The sequence below is a fragment of the Amblyomma maculatum genome, chromosome 1 (assembly GCF_055883805.1).
Source record: "Amblyomma maculatum isolate TAMU_Amacu chromosome 1, ASM5588380v1, whole genome shotgun sequence".
Lineage (NCBI taxonomy): Eukaryota > Metazoa > Arthropoda > Arachnida > Ixodida > Ixodidae > Amblyomma > Amblyomma maculatum.
In genome coordinates, this window is record NC_139344.1 from 445,194,163 (window position 1) to 445,212,689 (window position 18,527).

At 44.9% G+C, this 18,527-nt stretch overlaps 1 protein-coding gene across 1 annotated transcript; it reads right to left on the reverse strand.

The window, feature by feature from the left end:
* Window positions 1–456: 456 nt before the first annotated feature.
* LOC146209607 (uncharacterized) lies at window positions 457–2,031 on the reverse strand. The gene is made up of 2 exons (XM_084580645.1): window positions 1,856–2,031; window positions 457–1,255 (listed from the first exon to the last, which is right to left on the reverse strand). Exons 1-2 carry the CDS (start codon window positions 2,014–2,016, stop codon window positions 457–459), a joined length of 960 nt encoding a protein of 319 aa, XP_084436771.1. The 5' UTR covers window positions 2,017–2,031.
* Window positions 2,032–18,527: the final 16,496 nt, after the last annotated feature.

An 18,527-nucleotide genomic window follows, 5' to 3' on the forward strand; every position in this document is an offset into this window, starting at 1 on the left:
GAAGAAGAGACAACGCCTAAAATGATCTTTGCTAATGCTCGTAGAAACTATATATCTTGTCAAATATTTAGGGGAATCCCCCAAGGGGGAGTAGATTTGTAATAAGGAAGTAATGGCTGCGCTTGGGTGGATGCAGTGAGTAATTACTCCCTTATTACAAACTATATATCTGTTGTATGTTTGTCTAAGTAAGCATTCAATAAATGCTTGCACCAGTAGATTACACCACGTATTTTCATATAGCACAGAAAGCTACAGCAGGTAGTTTTTCTGCGTAAACACAGCACTGTAGTCTAATAAATTAACAAAAATATATGGATGTTCCACAACACTGCCATCACCCAACGTGACAATAGTTTTCAGCGGAAATAATAAGAAATTCCTCTGAATCAGCAATCTTGATGTCCCCCTTCCAATTCTTCCACGCCACTCATTTCGCTGCTTTCGCTGGGTGAGCTAGATTCCGAGTCCAAAGAAATATATAATGGCATCCAGCTGCGTGTCAATTACTCCATCACGTTCCCATGCTTCTTCTTCAATGCGTACAACATGGGCACTGTCCCGTGACAAATTCTCTCTTCTAACGCGGGAGATCCCTTCGTTCACGATTTTTTCTACTGCGAACAGAGTGAACGTAGTGTTGTTGGCAGCGACGTAGCCTTTCACTTGACTCCACACCAGCTCAATTGGATTAAATTCACAATGATAAGGAGGCAGCCGGACTACGTCGTGGCCAGCACTCTTTGCCAGAGCATCAATGCGGTACCCAGAATATCGATGTTTGTGTTGGTTTACAACCTGCAACAGTTCCGCCTTTAGCTGGACGCCCGAAAATGGAATGTTTTTTTCTGTCGACCAAGATTCAATGTCGCTTTTTCGAGTACGCGAAGTTGGTACTTCTTCCAGTTGCACACTATGGTACGGAGCGTTATCCATCACTATTACACTGTTTTGATCAATGTTCGGCACTAATTGTTCCATGAACCACTTTTCGAATCGAGCACCGTCCATTTCGGTGTGGTAATCGGCAGTTCCTTTTGTAGCGCGAAAGATCAGGCACGCGTTTTCGACGAATCTATTCTCACTGCCGGCGTGAACCGCGATAAATCTGCCGCCTTTGCCGCTTGGCGCACGAAGTACAGTTGTTAGGCCTTGGCGAAAGGCATCTTCCATTGACGCTACTGTGGTGTCTGTCCAAACTTTATCTTTAACGTGGCCTGCATTAACCCAGGTCTCATCAAGGTAGGAAACGGTCCTGCAAAATTAAGTGAATTTATGTGGCACGCGGTTTTCTGCATCCATTGCTTGTTGAAAGCTAAATACTACTACTACTGTTACTACTATACCACCACTACTACTACTACTACTACTACTACTACTACTACTACTACTACTAATAATAATAATAATAATAATAATAATAATAATAATAATAATCATAATAATAATAATAAACAACGAGCCCAAAGCAATTTTAACGCGATCTTCGATTTAGGACGGACAGAGGTTTAAAAAAAAGCACACAGACTCATACACGCAGTCCCGAAGCGGCCCCGTCACTATAAGTGATCGCAAGGTACGTGAGACGATGCACCTGGACGGTTTTCATCGCGATCACATGGCACGACGAAGCCGGCAGTGCAAGGCACTCAACTTACGCATGACCGTATCACTTCGTCTATTGCGCGCCTGCCTCTCCAGGTTCATCCGAACCGCTTCCGACACTGCACTTCGCTTTTCCATTGTAATTGTCTTACGGCTCTGCAATTACAAAACAATACATGTTTCATCCTTGCCTTCTCACATAATGCATGCAGTTACATGTCCAAAAATACCTAACAAAAAGCGTACTTGCCTCTGCTTCTTTCTCATTTCCCGGATCGTCCGGAGGTACTTTCGTAGCCACACGACTACGTCGTCTCTTTCCAGAAAGGAAGAGTTCCGCTTGCGCTTCCGGAACGCAAACTCGATATCTTTTAGTATCCTCTGCAACGTACGGACACTTATATTCGGCATATCTATATCGTGATCATTTACTACGTCCTCCCGTAGCTTTGCGCCAGTCGGCACTTTGTTGCGCATATAATACTAATGCACTTTGCGCCTCAGAGCAGTGAGAGTGAAAGTGTCGTACCTTTAAAGCCGCGTCTTCCCGGTTTTTTTAAAACAAGCCCAGATGACGACTTCAGCCTTCTTCGCTTTGGAGATTTAAGAGTGTCAGAGAGGGCCTCCGCTTTAATACCGGTGAGGAGCTCTCTGACCTTGCGGCGCACGGATGATATAGAAAGCTGAGGCTGACTGCTCCTTACGCCAGCGTACACGTTGCACACTACTTCTTTTGCCTGCTTGGACAACCATCGGTTTTTCAGTCTCACTTGCATCTTCATTGGCGAAAGAAGAGGTATAGTTTCGGAAGAACCCGACGCGGCGCAAAGAGCAGACGCCATCCTCTTTCAGCGCGCTAGGTGTTTTGAAGACCCGCGACGGAACTCAAGCGAACCCAGAAAACCCGGAAAAGAAAACAAAACGCTTCGCAGACACCTTCCAATGCTAGCGAATCGTAGTTATGTTAGAAATGTGCTTAAAATCACAAGTTTTATGATTTCTATTTTCTTCAAGGCTAAACACTAATTTTACCTTGCGAACTATATTCACCCGCGCAGGGAGACAATGCGTTTCGGCCCCGCAGTCTTCCCAGCGGTGCCAAGAAAAGTTGACGCGGAGTAGTCGCGTCAGTGTGTGGCGCACGTTTGGCGCCTGTGCCTGCTTTTATTTTGGTTCTTCGCACCGTGACATTTTTCAGCAGTGTCAAGACTGCATGGAACATCAATATGCATTTTCCGGTCGTTATGCTCACTGATCGCCCCACCACCCTGGCACATCTATGTTATTCCATATGTAACATAAAGTTACGAGTAGTTCATTTTTTGAGAGAGCTTCAATGGCAATTATAGGTGAACTAAACCGAGAAGATCCGTGGTATGCTGTTATCATGATTTTGAGGCATTGATTTAGTGAAGACTTTTGTTTCCTTCCATTTAGGGATCTTTGCTCTATAACGCCCGCAGTCCAGCTGCTCCACTTGTATCATCGCACTGCTTTTGCACCAGCCATCAAAGTGGTGCTGCCTGAATGTGAGGCCGACATCATCAACATTTTGGTGCCGCATAACCTTCAACAACTGTTGGAGCCTTGCCATGAAACATGATGTTTGTAAAGAAACATTGCCTCGGTAGATGGGACATGTTGCCTTTATTTTACATTCATATGTTGGTTTTAAATCCTATGCTGGCTTTTTGCTATATCATTTTTGGGCCAGATTTTGCGGTACTTTGCTAGGTTTGGGAATGTCCTAGCCTGTATGTTCCTCCAGGTTAGCGCCTCCTGTCCTTTGAGGTCTTAGTGCGACCTATGGTGAAGCTTTTTGTACATCCTTAAACAGATGATAATTACATGAAGCGCCATTTTAAAGACGACATTTTTAAACATCGCGAAATTATGGGGTTGAGGTTTGCGAGAGCGACCTTAAAAACACATATAAACACAACTTACCGCAAACGTTTGCTCCTTTCACAGAGCACCAGCAGACGCGGCCCTTCGCGAAACGTTGGTAAGAGGTTTGAAGAAATGTGTGACAAAATACGTTACGTCATTTCCAAGGCAATCCATTTCAGAGACAGCACGAAATATATCTGCTGTGAAGCCGTGCATATATAGCCTCGCTGTGCAATTGTTCTTTCACAGAATCCCATCAGCATCTATTGTAGCCTGATACGGTGTCTTATGCTTTTAAACGGTTTACTACTAGCGGACGTTCGATATATTCAGTTTAGGCAAATCTATATTCAAAGAGCACTAAAGATTAATGACCAGGAAACGGAAGAGATCGGCCTTCTTTAACAAACGGCGGCGCAGACGACGGACTACTCGGGCGCGAAAGACGACGGCGTACGCGAACGCGATTTACGGAGCAGACGGGGAATTTTGGTCCTCTGCTGCTGCGCGCGATTCTTTAATTGCGTCGTGTGAGGTCTGCCTTCAGCTGAAAAGTTATTATCATTCGTGCGGCAGTATAAAAGGAGAAATGTAACCTGCGTGGAACACATTCCACAACACGAGGACCTGTCGCGAATTTGAGAAGCATCCATAGCATAGATACATTTTAATGGCCATGTCGGTCTTTACTATGCACATGCACTTTGAACAATGGTTGGCTTTAAAATGATGTAGCATACTTTGTGACACTTTTTCTTTAAAATATATACGCTCACTTTTACCATCTGCCATGTTCGTGTTTTACGACTTTGGAAAATATTTTGTTAAGTGCCTTGTTTGCATGTGTTTGCATTGGGCGTGCTCTCCCGATTTGCACCCCTATGGTTACCGGTCTTTTTAAGATATTTTGTCACCTTAGTGAGATTTTTAGTTTTGAACCGTAAACTACGATGTTCACGGTTACTGTGCCCCGAATGTCCATATCTGAGGCGCGCTGTAAAATCAAAAAACGGCTTTGGAAGCTCTTGGTTCTCTGTATTCCTATGGGCGCTAAGCCTTTCTTCCACTCCCAGAGAGCAGTGCCATCACATCTTCCTGACGTCACAGATCGCGAACACCGTATACTTCAACATTGATTGCACGCCATCTGTTGCGGCGTCGCAGTATAACCCCGTAGCTGTACAGTCACTGGTTTCCGTGGGCTTCTCTTACTATAGCGTTAAACTTGCATTCAAGCAGAAGATAAAACAGCAGAAAGATGCTTTTTTAATCGGTTAACTGTAAGGCGCGTAGTAATTCGTTTCTATTGACACATCTGTTTTCGCAATTTTGCTCGAATGTAGCAACGTGCTCTGAAAAGTATTAGTTTGATTCCCCGCACGTTGAAAACAATTTTTATTTCTTTACCCCCTCGCAGATTTTTTCTTCAAAACGTAAAACAATGCCAACAACGGCTTTTCTGCGAGGCGGAGCCATTAACGCTATTCTGTTAAAATAAGCATACTGTGATAGATCTGACCCCTTCTTTGCGTCATCGGTGGCGTAACTACGCATTTAAGCAAGCGAAAAGTGCCCGCATTGTGGTGAGGCATCTATTGTGGACCTGCCCAGCTACGGCATCCGTGAGACAGTGCTACCTACGGAAAGTAGGACTGCAGTGGGGCCGTGACTGTGAGTACAGGAAGTGGACGCTAAACAATCAGTTTACCGGCAACGTATGCGATTATTTAAGAGAGAACAGTTTGCACTCCTTCTAGCTTCCTCCTACCCCCGCTTCCTTTTCACTGTGCCTAATAGCAAACTTCTCGAATAAAACATTTTCAATGGTTCACCGCTGCTGAACCCAATATTGGGCGAAAGCATTTGCTGCGTGTGACCGAGCGTTTTTCTTTTCTCTTTTTCTTCTTCCTCAGCTCACATATAAGCGGCGCTTTAACCAAGCCGTATAAACGTGCCGTAGTGGCCTAAAGGGTTAATGTGAATGTCAGGGTCCTAGCAGGCTGATTCTGACTTCACCATCCCATGTGAAACGAGAGACCCAAGTTGGCAGCTCCTGCCGACCGCTTGAGTTGGTAGCCCAGCTCTCATCCTAGTGTCACGTGGGGTGTGACGTCACAGCATCACGTGGGTAAGACGTGCCTACCGGCCACGCTACCCTCAAGACTCGAAACCTAGAGTAGTATTGCTTTCGCAAAAAAAAAATGTTGAAATCAAATCTCGGCCACCACAGCGCGCATTGTGCTCGCTGCATCTCCGCCACAACGCTTGGACGTTTTAAGCTAATTTATAGATCGTCTTATGAAGAGTTCCTTGGACGGCCAGAAGATCACATCAGTAGATATTGTCGACCATAAACCCTGACTGCTCACTGAAAGGTCAAATTCTAAAGTTAAAGCTCAGCTACTTTGGTCATCTGATGAGAAGAGAGGAATCGCTGGAGAAAGATTTAATGTTGGGAAAGATTGAGGGCCACCGGAGAAGGGGTAGGCAGCGAACGTGATGGTTAGATGGCATCCTCGAGGTGCTGCAGATGAAGTTATGTGATATTAGGAAGATAGTGAGAGACCGGAAAGCGTGGCGTGACATGGTCCATAGGGTCACGAAGAGTCGGACACGACTGAACGACTGAGCTGAACTGAACTTATGAATGCAGTTGTTCTTTTTTTCGAAAAGTTTGCCACATGGCATAAGTTGAGAAAGGGGGAAAGGGACGCAGGTGATGGAAAGCAGTTGTGCTTGAAAAATATCTTCTTGTCGCAGAAGTGAATTTTTCATTACTATGCTTCTAATTACTCATGTACGCCTCAATACATGCGTACATCTATATTTGCATATGTATTGAGACGGGATTTCAATTGTAGACGTCGTAATTATGTGACACGATGATAGCAAAGCTGTTGAAATGTCGCGTGAGTAGAGGTAAAAATGATATCATTAGATGAAGGGAGACAAAGACAGATAAAGAGGGGCAAAGAGAGGCAACTGAGGCACTTGGTATTTATAGCGGCGCATGCTTTAGCATTTCTACAATCAACCAGACTGCAGATATCTCAAAATTTTCAGAGCGCTCTTCGATGATATGATGCCGTTATTTAGCTAACACAGTGTTTATCAAATGAGAGTCTGCGAGTCCCAGCGAGTCCATAAAAGGACTTTCAGGTTACGCGAAATTTACTTCCAAACACACAAAAAATAGAAGGGTTCAACGCTGCCGAACCAAATATTGAGCGAAATCATTAGCACAGGGTCTTCGAGCGTTCTTCTTCTTTTTCTTCTTCCTCCGCCCACATATAAAGCCCTGCTTTAACTAACCCGTATGAACATGCCTTAGTGGCCTATAGAGGTAACTTGAATGCCAGTGTCCTAGCAGACTAATTCTGACATAATTCCGTCCCATATCAAACGAGAGACCCAAGTTAGCAGCACCAGCCAGCCCACCATATAAAACCCCGCTTTAACCAAGCCGTATGAATGTACCTGACGTCATGTATCACGCGACCACCTGCTGCGCCTCTAGCACGCCACGCCGACCGCTTTTGTGTCACGTGGGTGTACCCAAGCAGCACACCATCAATGGACCGCCACTGGTCCAATATTGGGATATATTGGTGCCAATATTGGTCATTATTGGCGTCTGATTGGGGCGCACAAAGAGCCAAGATATATGCAAACCAATTTGACTGGCTCTCCTATCAAAACCAGTATTGGCATACTACCTTGTTTACTGGCATTCAATGGCACTCAATGACTACTCAATATCTTCCACCCAAGCTCACTCACTGGTTGTTATATCACGGCTATCCCGCCAAGCTCACTGGGCATCCAGTATCTCGTATCCATGCTTAATCGCTGGATATTTGCAACTGGCATCCAGCCAGATTTGTCGGCTACCCAATATTTCCAATCCAGTCTTGCCCAGTCGTTTTGCATTATTGGCATCCAGCCAGAGCAATTGGCAATCCGGCACATTATAGTGCTGAATGTTTCAATAATTAGTACTACGGCTAGTTGCTATTTCGTGCTATGTCTAATAGGCAACTACAAAACCTCCCATACTTATGTAGTGCTGATATTTAAATGTAGCTTTTTATTTAAATAAAGCATGCTGAGAATATCAATGCACAGAAAATAATACAGCTGAAAGGAACATTGCATGATGATTTATTAGGTGTGCATAGGTTACAGGGCGTGGAAACATTTAGGCAGAACTCTTAGACTTCAGTGCTCCTAATGTTTTTGCATCCCTTGGCAAGGTGTTTTCAGGTCCCAGGTTGGAGGAAGGTGCTGAGTTCATCGCAGCTTCTTTTGTGGTCGGTTGTAGGGGCAGCAGCTCCCAGCAGCTTTTAAAGATATGGACTTGAGCAGCGTGCATAACAATGTATTTCCTTTCGCAGATGGCACCTGAAAAGAAAAACAACATTCATAAATAACATTAAGAGAGAAAACTTTTGTAAAGTGGAAGTACAGCTAGACCGTGGAGTAAAAATGCAAAATAAAGCACCACCTGTTGGCCCTCAGACAACTTTCTTGTCTGGTTTACTCAGGTTGAAATAAGCTGCATACTCGGTGAGGCCGGCCATATTAACTTGGTTACATTGGTTGCGACATCTGGCAGTGCACGGCTTCCCATGTGGATATGTTGTTGACGCTGGAAACATAAAACAAAATGTATTTGCCGTTATCTATTCGTTAAACGGTAGTCAGTGCTTGCCCCCTTCTACTTGTAGTGTCTTTGTGATCGAACACCTGTAGAAGAAAGACGTCATCATAACTGCATGCTTCAAGTCAATAGCTTTCCTTTGAATAGTTTTCGTTAGTATAGATTGCCGCAAGAACTAAAAGAAACTACAACAGAAAAAATAGACGCAAAAAAAGGCAGTCGCACTCCGACCGCGGCTGCTAAAATTAGTGCACATTGCATCATTACTGCAAACAGAACATTTTAAAATTTGTCAAAGCTGCAGCCAAAATAACGTACGACACAGATGCTTTGGGGTTTATATGATATACTGAAATTGAAAAAATAAAGATATCGGTAGCTTAGCATCACATTTGTTGTGGGAACAAGTTTGTACGTGTGTAAAGTAAATAAGAATTCCCTTTTCAGAATTTTTTTTCATAGAGTTCTTCGCGCGGACAGTAGAAGCTCTTGCACGTAGAAGACAAAGTATCATGTTTCAGGCGAGCCCCTTTTTTCTGCGCGATATAACAATCTATAATTGTGGATAAGTGCATTTTTGAACGAAAAGTTTTTTTTATTATTTCCGCAAATAATCAAATTTAGCAGTAAGAATAAGTGCATCGGCAGATCTTTCCAGACACTTTTAGTTTTCTAAAATTGATAGTAAAACTTCACCTGCTGTCTATTTTATGACACTTCTACTACTCGGGATTAGCGCAGGAAAAAGATCAAACACGTGAATAAGCTACACGTCGTTTAGACCATTCCAAACGCGCATTCATAACGGCAAATTACAATATTAAATATTCGCTCGCAACTAAAAATCATGTTCAAGAAAGCTCAACTTAATCATGAGTTTTGAATATAGTATGTAAAAGAAATTGATCACTTCAGACACACAACATGCGCGATGAAGTTGTAACCTGAAAATCACACAAAACACGCATCATGTTTTACAGGGCCACATTTTTCTTTTGCAATACAAATTGGCCACCTCTGCGCCGTAAATTTTGTCTTTGTGACCAGAGTTTATGCGTACAAAATAGTGCGCTGGAAATACAGTTCAGAATTGAGTGGCATGGTGCGGTCGAAATCGTTCTCGCAAGCATATCGGTGATTGACATGATGATCAAGGCTTGCTACATACAGCACCAAATCATGCAAAAAAAAGGTATCCTACCGTACGGCTAGCGCAAATTCTCAGACCTCAGTTGCCACAATCCAAAATGAATGTTGCCACGCAAAGTCCATCCCAGTGATCTGATGCTTTATTACACCTGGTAAGAAAAAGTAGCGATCTTACGACGAGACAAAGAAGAAATGAAGAAATAATCTCAGAAAGCTCAGTTATGAGCAAACAACTTAAAATGCTGGTGGTACTCACAGATATCATCTTTCAGGCATGGTAATTAAAACGAATTGGAACTTTCACAATGCTTGGTTTTTCGGTTCTGCTGTCCAAAGCTGCGGGAGCTCGAGCAGCTCGAGCGGGTGAGGATTGTGTAGCCGGCCGGACGCCTCTAAATCAGCCGCTTGTGTCGAGTTTCGAGGCACGATTGGAAGGGGGCAGAGGGTCATTGTGTTTTCACTCTCTCTCTCTCTTTTTTTTTTTTGCTTGAGATCCGTCGAAAGAGGAGGAATAAAGCTCGAAAGGCGGTGAGAGAAATGAAAGAGGTCTCGTAGACCGCGCAAGCCCAGAAGGCTGCCGGCCAAGAAAATGGGCTCCCCCCACCCCTCCCCACGTCCCATCTCCCCTTCCCCAGGACGCCAAGAGTGCCGCCGCGACATTAGGCCGGCATAACCCGCATCCGGTATCCCCCCCCCCCCCCCCCCTCCAGAATCCCACAGATCCTAGAAGAAGAAGAAGTTGGCGGGAAGGAAGGGAAGAGTGCAGGGGAGTAGAGTGGGGGGCATTGTGAGCAACGCATGCCTAGCCGGGAAGAAAGAAAGGGCAGTTAAAGTCGCTGCCCTTCCGCGATGACTGCTTCACGGGGAGAAAAGGCTACAAGGTGTGAAGTTGAAAGCGGTTTGGAAAATTGCTTTAGTGAAGGCCCTTGGGCGGAGAGGCGACGAAACGACGAGAGAATTGAAACCATATGTTCTTTCAGCCAAGCTTATAAGGAGGAATGCGCAGAGTTTTGCCCTCGGCTTCGCTAAAACAACGAAAAGTGCGTTCGTAGCTCATTGTTCGCCTCGACTGTTGGCTCGGTAACGTTTTCAGTGGCACGATAAATTCGCTACATTTTTTTGTTAATGCAAAATGCGTTTTACCTATTTGTCAGTAATAATCACATACGTAAAACTATCTTCAGTTTTCACGGAATCGTTCTCGGTTCGAACAAATGGACATACTTTTTTACTAAAGATGACAGGTTCATGACGGAGTGCTCTTGAAACGTCATGACGCGCAACTGAGCGATGCAGAAGTCCGTATACTTGCTGTGTTCATATTAAAGAAAAGAAAAGCGAAAACGACTAAATTACGGGTACTTCAAGGTTAAATTCCCATGTTATTATTTTTTTTTCAAATCAGGTCGACATTTAGAGCATGAAAAAATCCGCATAGAACTAAGCGTGGGCATATAAAGCAGCAAGAAATACAAAATACTCGACGAACTAAGATCTGAAGAACTAAATTGGCAGTAAAGAAAGAATTGAAAGAAAGCAAGGGTCAACATTGAAACTATATCTACGAACTTGGGACAAGGTGTAGTCCTCAGAAATAAGCGCGGTAAAATCATCTTTCAGCCCGCGGAAGCTGCGCTTGTCAAAGCGGCAGAATATTACAGAGAGGAAACCTAATTCTCAATCATGTGTTAAATTCTTCGTGAGTGGTGTTCTTTTAAAATACCCCAAAAGTGCCTAAATAACACACTCGCATTTCTTTTAATATATATGAATGGCCATTAGCTACCTGGTTTACACGATGGGATAGAATTGTTTAGTTCTCTGGAGGGAAACGCCTTCGGTGCGGTGATTGTATGGTTGGATAATAGGGCACAGAATGCCTGAAGAATAGTTTCTGATCAGCGCTTAGGAGAGCGCTGTCAAACGCTGTGGTCAAATGCATCATTATGAGCCATGTATTGCAGCTTTTGAACAAAAATAACTTCCATAGAGAGCATCGTTATTATGCAATTTAAATTTTGTTACCATATATGCTGGTGACACATGAGCGCGCATTCATTGCACTGCAGGTAATTGTTTTAAACTTTTATTTTTTTCGTTTGCCATGCCACATGTAATGCTGTCGATTTTTTTTATTATCTTCCACATGCACACAACGTTTCGGCAGTGTGCGATTTACGTTGCATTAAAATACGAACCATTCCAGTACAGTTCAGATTTCTTGTCGAGTGAATTAGCTAGATATAGCGTAGAATATATGTTGCTTGTATATTTTCTTTGAACTGAAATATTTTATGCGCTGCTACACCGAAGGCCAAAGTCGTTCAGTCTTTATCTGTCTGTTGCTGAAGCCCACAGCAGAGCGCTAAATAGTACAGGAATAAGATGCAGATTCGTGTTTAGTAGATATTAGAACTCGAAGGAGCTGAAAGCAGCCCAACATATCTGTCTATAAGGACAGCTAGTATTGAGGCGTGGTATAGTCGGTGCTGATGCTGAATGCCGGAAACAGCTAGCGTAATGGCGAATCATGCAGTGAGTGTTTGATTGGCTAGCACGATCGATCTCTCCCACCTGTGCTATCGCTTGAACATATGTAGGGTTTCTTTCTATCGCGTAAAAGGCGGTAATAATGATGCTACGCGTGTGTGTTTCCAATGATTGACAAACGTTTACAGGATATGGATTCACCGGATATATTCCATCGTTTCTGCGTTTAGTATCCAAACGTAGCCACTGGTGTTTGTTCAAGCGACTCACACGTTCTGTTACGTTCTTTGCATTTGAGTACCTTGCGTTTCTTGACTGCACAGGAGTTTTTTCGCGTACACGCATCTATTAAAGTTTTGCTTCTCAGATGTGTGCTCGAGCGTGTGCGTATGCTTGTGCACTCGTATGTGTATATATAGGCCCATGGAACGAAATTTCATGCGCGACAGCTGTTGCCGATATGTGTTCAGGATCTGTGCACTGATGTGTCTATCACTTTCAATCATCCTGGTTTGACGAGATCAGAAAAACAAATCGCCTCCTCCGAGAATCGGACTCCTAGACTAGCTAGCGCTTTAACCAACATCGCTAAACCCTGGATCGCGAAACAAGCAGCATATATAATTATTCTTGTCTACCGTGAGGATAGCGACGAGAATGACGCCGCAATAAGTGGTAATGACAATGATGAGAGTATCAATGGTAATGACGCTGTCTTTAGTTGATAATGATAATAATACGTGATGCACCGTATGCAGCATCATTAATCTCGCCTTCGCAAATTTCTGCAGTGTAGATTCCACGTGCTGTCAGACTTTTTTTCAACACTTGCCTTAAGTTTGGAACACTATCTATGTTAGCTACGTCCACGCGTGATCGACATCCGGCCCTCTAGTCTGCAGGAATTGCCTCGAAGATATTATAAGCAGAATTTTACATAACAATTATTCGTGCCTAAAATCGTAAATGAAAGAGTACTCTACCAAAATCGTCAAATATAATCGCAGGTCTTCCGCAACAATTAGTAAATCACGTAAAATATATTCAGAAAATATATTCTACATTTTCTTGATGGGCGCTTCTGTGCATTTTGTGTGGTCAGCTCAGTCAAACAACTTTAAGACAATCTGTACATTATTCCCAAAAAATATTATATATATGGTAGCCCAAATTACGTATGGTGGTATGAATATCTTCTACAGTTGAACGTAAACTGAAGTCCGGGCCAGCGAAAAATTTAGTTGGGACGAAATTAGCCCAAAACACTGTCACATTGGGATACATGCACATCGAAAAATCTCTGTGTCGGTCAGAGCTGCTTCTACTGTTTTTTTACCGCCGCCGCAGCCTGAAATATGCAATGGTGACTAGCTATCAAAGCTCGTTAGACAATATTGACTACTAGAAACCACGATATATTCAATATTGGGATGCCACCAAATCTGATGGCACAATATTGGGCAATCTATGTCAAGATATATGCCATGTTGACAAGCCATATATACTGGCAGAACATTATTGCCCAACCTATGCCATTAGGGCGCAATGCTGGCTAGCTATACCAGTCCATCGATCAATATTGAACAATATATTGCAATATGTATACATTGTTGGCAGGCCGCCATTACAGGCGGGTCACTATTGACCAATATATGCCAAGATTTATTGATAGCTGACAAGACAACCATAATGACCGGACAATATTAACCAATTTACGATATTATATGTACAATGCTTGGCAGTCATCAAAGCTCATTAGACAATATTGACCACTATAAACCAAGATATATGCAATGTTAGTATGCCACAAAAGCTGGTGGGGCAATATTGAACACTGCATGCCAAGATATACTCAATGTTATCAAGACAATCATAATGGCCGGACAATATAACCAAGCTATGCCATATGTCCAATGCTGGTTAGCCATCACAGTCCATCAAACAATATCGACCACTATAAGCCGATCTGTATGCATTGTTGGCAGGCCACCATGACTGTCAGAACAATATTGACCAATGCATGCCAATATATATTCAAGGTTGACAAGACAGCCATATTGGCAAAACAATATTGCCCAACCTATGCCATGATACGTGCAATGCTGGCCAGCCATTAAGGCTGATTAGACAATATCGCCCAGTAGAAACCAAGATATTACAATGTTAGGATGCCGCCAAAGTTGGTTGGACATTATTGACCACTGTATGCCTAGATATATTCAATATTGAGAAGCTGCTGTTATTGACCGGACAATATATACCAGGTTAGACCATGGTGTGGAAGATATTGGCAAACCATTGTAGCTGGTTGGCCAAAAATCACCAGGTTTTCTCATTGTGTATACAATAATGGAAAGCGATTCAAAATGCGTGGGCAATATTGACCGCTGATAGTCGGTTGAATGCCAATAACGGATATGGGTGAAGTTCACTGGGCCAATAAGACTTATTTTATAGCATGGCTGCGCATCATTGGTAGCTCATTGGCACCATTGGGCCACTTTTGTGGGCCAGTAATCTCCAATCAATCCCCAATATTGGGCCGACGGCTGGTGCTGCCGGGGTAACGTCACGCGCTGCGCCGTAGCTGCGACCGCGCTGCGCCGACCACGAGCTGGTAGCCTAGCTTTCACCCAAGTGTAACGTGGTTGTGACGTCACAGCGTCACGTGGGTGCGGCCGCGCTACGCCGACCGCTTAAGTTGGTAACCCAGCTGTTACCCTAATGTCACGTGGGGTGTGACGTCACAGCGTCCCGAGGGTGCGGCCGCGCCCGCTGAAGGCTCGAAACCTAGAGTATTGCTTTCGTAATAAAATTTGGGGGATAGCGCTGGCAACGCTAGTAGGCACAGCTTTGCACGATTAAAAGTGCAGAGGTTCAAAGGCATTTTTAGTTCATCATCATCATCGGCCTGACTATACCTACTGCAGGGCGAAGACCTCTCATATTTCTCCAATTTGCCTGGTTCTGCGCAAACTGCATCCACTTGACCCCTGCGAACTTCTTAACATAACCCGCACACCTAACTTTCTGCCGCCCCCAGCTACACTTTCCTCTACTTGGAATCCAGTTTGTTACTCTAAGCGACCATCGGTTATTCTCTCATCGCACAACATGTCCTCCCATGCCCATTTCTTCTTGATTTCTACTAGAATGTGAGTAACTTGAGTTATTTCTCTGACCCACTCTGCACACTTCCTATCTCTTGACGTTCAGTTCAGTCGTTTAGTTGTGTCCGACTCTTCGTGACCCTATGCACCATATCACACCACGCTTTACGGTCTGTCACTATCTTTCTAACATCACATAACTTCGTCTTTAGCGCCTCGAGGATGCCATCTAACCATCCCGTTCGCTGCCTACCACTTCCGGTAACTCTCAAACTTTCCCAACATCAAAGCTTTCTCCAGCGTGTCCTCTCTTCTCATGACCAAAGTAACTAAGGTTTAACTTTAACTTTACCCCTGCCATTTTTCGTTCCATAGCACTCTGCACTGTCCACAACTTAAGTAGAACCCTCTTCGTTACCCTCCGCGTTTCTACCCCTTAGTTGAGTACAGGTGGGACGCAACTCTTTTAAACTTTCCTCTAGAGCGACACCGGTATGCAGGTAGTCATAGTCTGCGCGTGCTTGCCAAATGTGCTCTATCCCAATCTTATTCTTTTTTTCCTTTTCATGGTCCGCATCTGCGGTTATTACCTGTCCTAAATAGACGTATTCACTTACTCCCAGTGCTTCGCTAGCTACGTAAACTGCTATTCCTTCCCGAGGCTGTTGAACATTTTTTAATCTTCTGCATATTGATTATCAAACCTACTTTTCTACTTTTCCTTTCTGGGTCACCAATCACTGCTTGTAGTTCATCTCTTAGGTTACTTATTTATCAAAGTCATCAGCAAATTGCAAATTACTGAGGGGTTCTCCATCTACCCTTATCCCTAACTGCTCCTATTCCAAGTCTGAATTACTTCCTCTAAGCAAGCTCTGAATAGTGCTGGGGAGATCGTGTCTCCTTGCTTATCACCTTTCTTTATGGGAATTTGGTTACTTTAAGCAGAACTATAGTTGCTATGCAGCCACTATATATCTTCCAGCACTTTCACGTACGACTCGTCTACCCCGATTTCGCAATGCCTGCATAACCGCCAAGGTTTCTACCGAGTCATATGCTTTTTCGTCATCAACGACTGCTATGTAAAAGGCTGGTTATACTGTTACGTATCTGCCCCGGAAGAGGACGACGATGGAAAAACAGAGTGAGAGACAACGAAGCTGAAGCCATGACTGGTGCTTGCAAGAACACTTACGTCTGTCATCAGCTGTGGTGGTTTTTTTAACTAGCCTTCTGCCACGTATAATCTGGATTGAGGTAAATCAAGATCCCCGTGCGCACAGATTAACCCATTTACGCTGCCAAAAGCTAGATTTGCGCAGTGGCCGTCACCTACCTGGCATCACAACGACGTCAACAACAGCCACGATGACCTGCGAGACAGCCCCTACCACCGCAAAAACATCGCCTCAGCTAGTAGTACTCACGGCCGTTCGCCACTCTCCCATTTTTAATGGCGATGACCACCCAGACGTGGACAAATGGTTAGATGAGTATGAGCGCTGCAGCAGGAACAACCACTGGGACGCAACCATCATTCTCGCTAACATTATCTTCTATTTGGCGGGAAAAGCTCGATCATGGTTCCAAAACCACGAACAAGAGCTCATTACTCGGGACATCTGTAAACAAAAGTTTCAGGACTTGTTCGGGAAGCCCATTGGGCGGGCTCTGGCTGCCTAAGCGGAAATTGCTTCTCGGGTCCAATCCCCCACGGAGTCCTACCTTGCCTACATTCAGGACGTGCTTGCGTTGTGTCGCAAGGTCGACAGCTCCATGCCGGAAATTGACAAGGTAGGGCACATCCTCAAGGGTATCGCGGACGATGCATTCCACATCCTGTTCTGCACGGACTCCTCCACTGCCGACTCGGTGCTTCACGCCTGCCGAAAATTCGAGCATGCTAAACAAAGACACCTCATTCATCGCTTTGAGGATCTTTCAAACACGCCGGCTACTTCATTTTGCGATGACCTGGCCGTTTGCACCAGCCCTCCTATCCTACTCGGATTGTCCGGTGAGGACTCGAGGCCCTAACTCCTGCACCACTCCTGTCTCCGCTGCCCGACACCGTGGCCATGATACAAGCCGTTGTCCGTCAGGAACTTGCAAACTTCGACCTCTCCTCCAGTCTCGCGCAGCCCCCGCCACCATCGCATCCTGTTCCTTTTGTGGCTGCTGCAACCACCAGCCCAATCGCCCCACGTCGCTACGTTGGTCACAATCCTGCAGAGTGGCGCACCTCAGAGGACAAGCCAATCTGTTTTATTTGCTCTCGCGCCGGCCACACTCCGCGTTACAGCCGTAGCCGTACCTTCCCTACCCCTCGCTTCTATTACACCGCTAACCGTCGGTAATTATTATGGACCTCGACGTCTTGCTGCCCAACCAGCCGAGCCCCGCCCCGCCTTTGATGGACCTGGACACTTTCCTCCTCAACCGGATGAGCGTCGCACCGAGACGGTCTCAACTGCTCGTCGATCCTGTCGATCTCCATCTCCCCGTGCTGGTCGATCCCCTTCAACGGTACCTCGTCGCAGCTTTTCCCCATTATACGCCGGCACCTATAATCGGGAAACTAGCGAATGCAGCGCCCCGGAGTGACGCTGCATTACCCACCCGGATTGCCACTACACGTAGCCTCATTCTTGTAGATGGAGTCCCAATTTCTGCACTTATTCACACTGGCGCCCACATTTCTGTCCTCAGTTACTCGCTCCGCCGACGCCTCAAGAAAGTCCATACACCCGCTACCTCATCTACGATCCGTATTGCGGATAGCAACACAGCTACTGTTAATATTATGTGTATTGCACGAATTAGCATTGCGGCCGCAATATCCCTGTGTTATTTACAGTCCTCTGCAGTTGCTCTCAAGATGTTATATTAGGTCTCGACTTTTTAACTGCCCACTCTGCTCTTATTCCCTGTTCTTCTTGACTGATTCATCTAGACCTGCCTCTCTGTCCTGACGAACAAGCTCATGAAACTTCAACACTCTGTCTTCGCTCCGCTGCATTTACTCGTCTGCCACCTTAAGCTGCTGTGTACGTGCTCATGTCATCTATTCTCTCTATTCCTCATGGCGACTACGTTGTTTCCCCCTTAACCGACGTAACTCTGCGGCGTAGCATAGCTCTCGTCCACGCAGTCCACGCAGCGAATAACCACACTTAAATTCCCGTCCTGAACTTTAGCTTTTCTTTACAAGTTCTTCCTTAGGACATTTTCTCGCCGAAATGGCCCCACTGTCTGACTGTCTGTGTCTGCCCTTTCACCTGACGCTCCTGCTGAAGTATCGACACGACCTGCACAGTCCCTGCCTACGGAGGCCCGAATATCAGGAATGGTAGCTCCTGACTTGTGCCCTGATCGTTCTCAAGCACTTACGCGCCTTGGGACTTCGTACAGTGACATGTTTGTCTTTGGTAACCTACCCTTGGGACAAACGTCCCTCGTTACTCATTGCATCGATACTGGAGACACCAGACCAATTCACAGAAGACCTTACCGAGTCGCCATATCTGAACGTCGCGTCATACAAGATCAAGTGGACAAGATGTAGGCAAGAAACATTATAGAGCCTTCGAGCAGCCCCTAGGTATCCCCTGTCGTGCTTG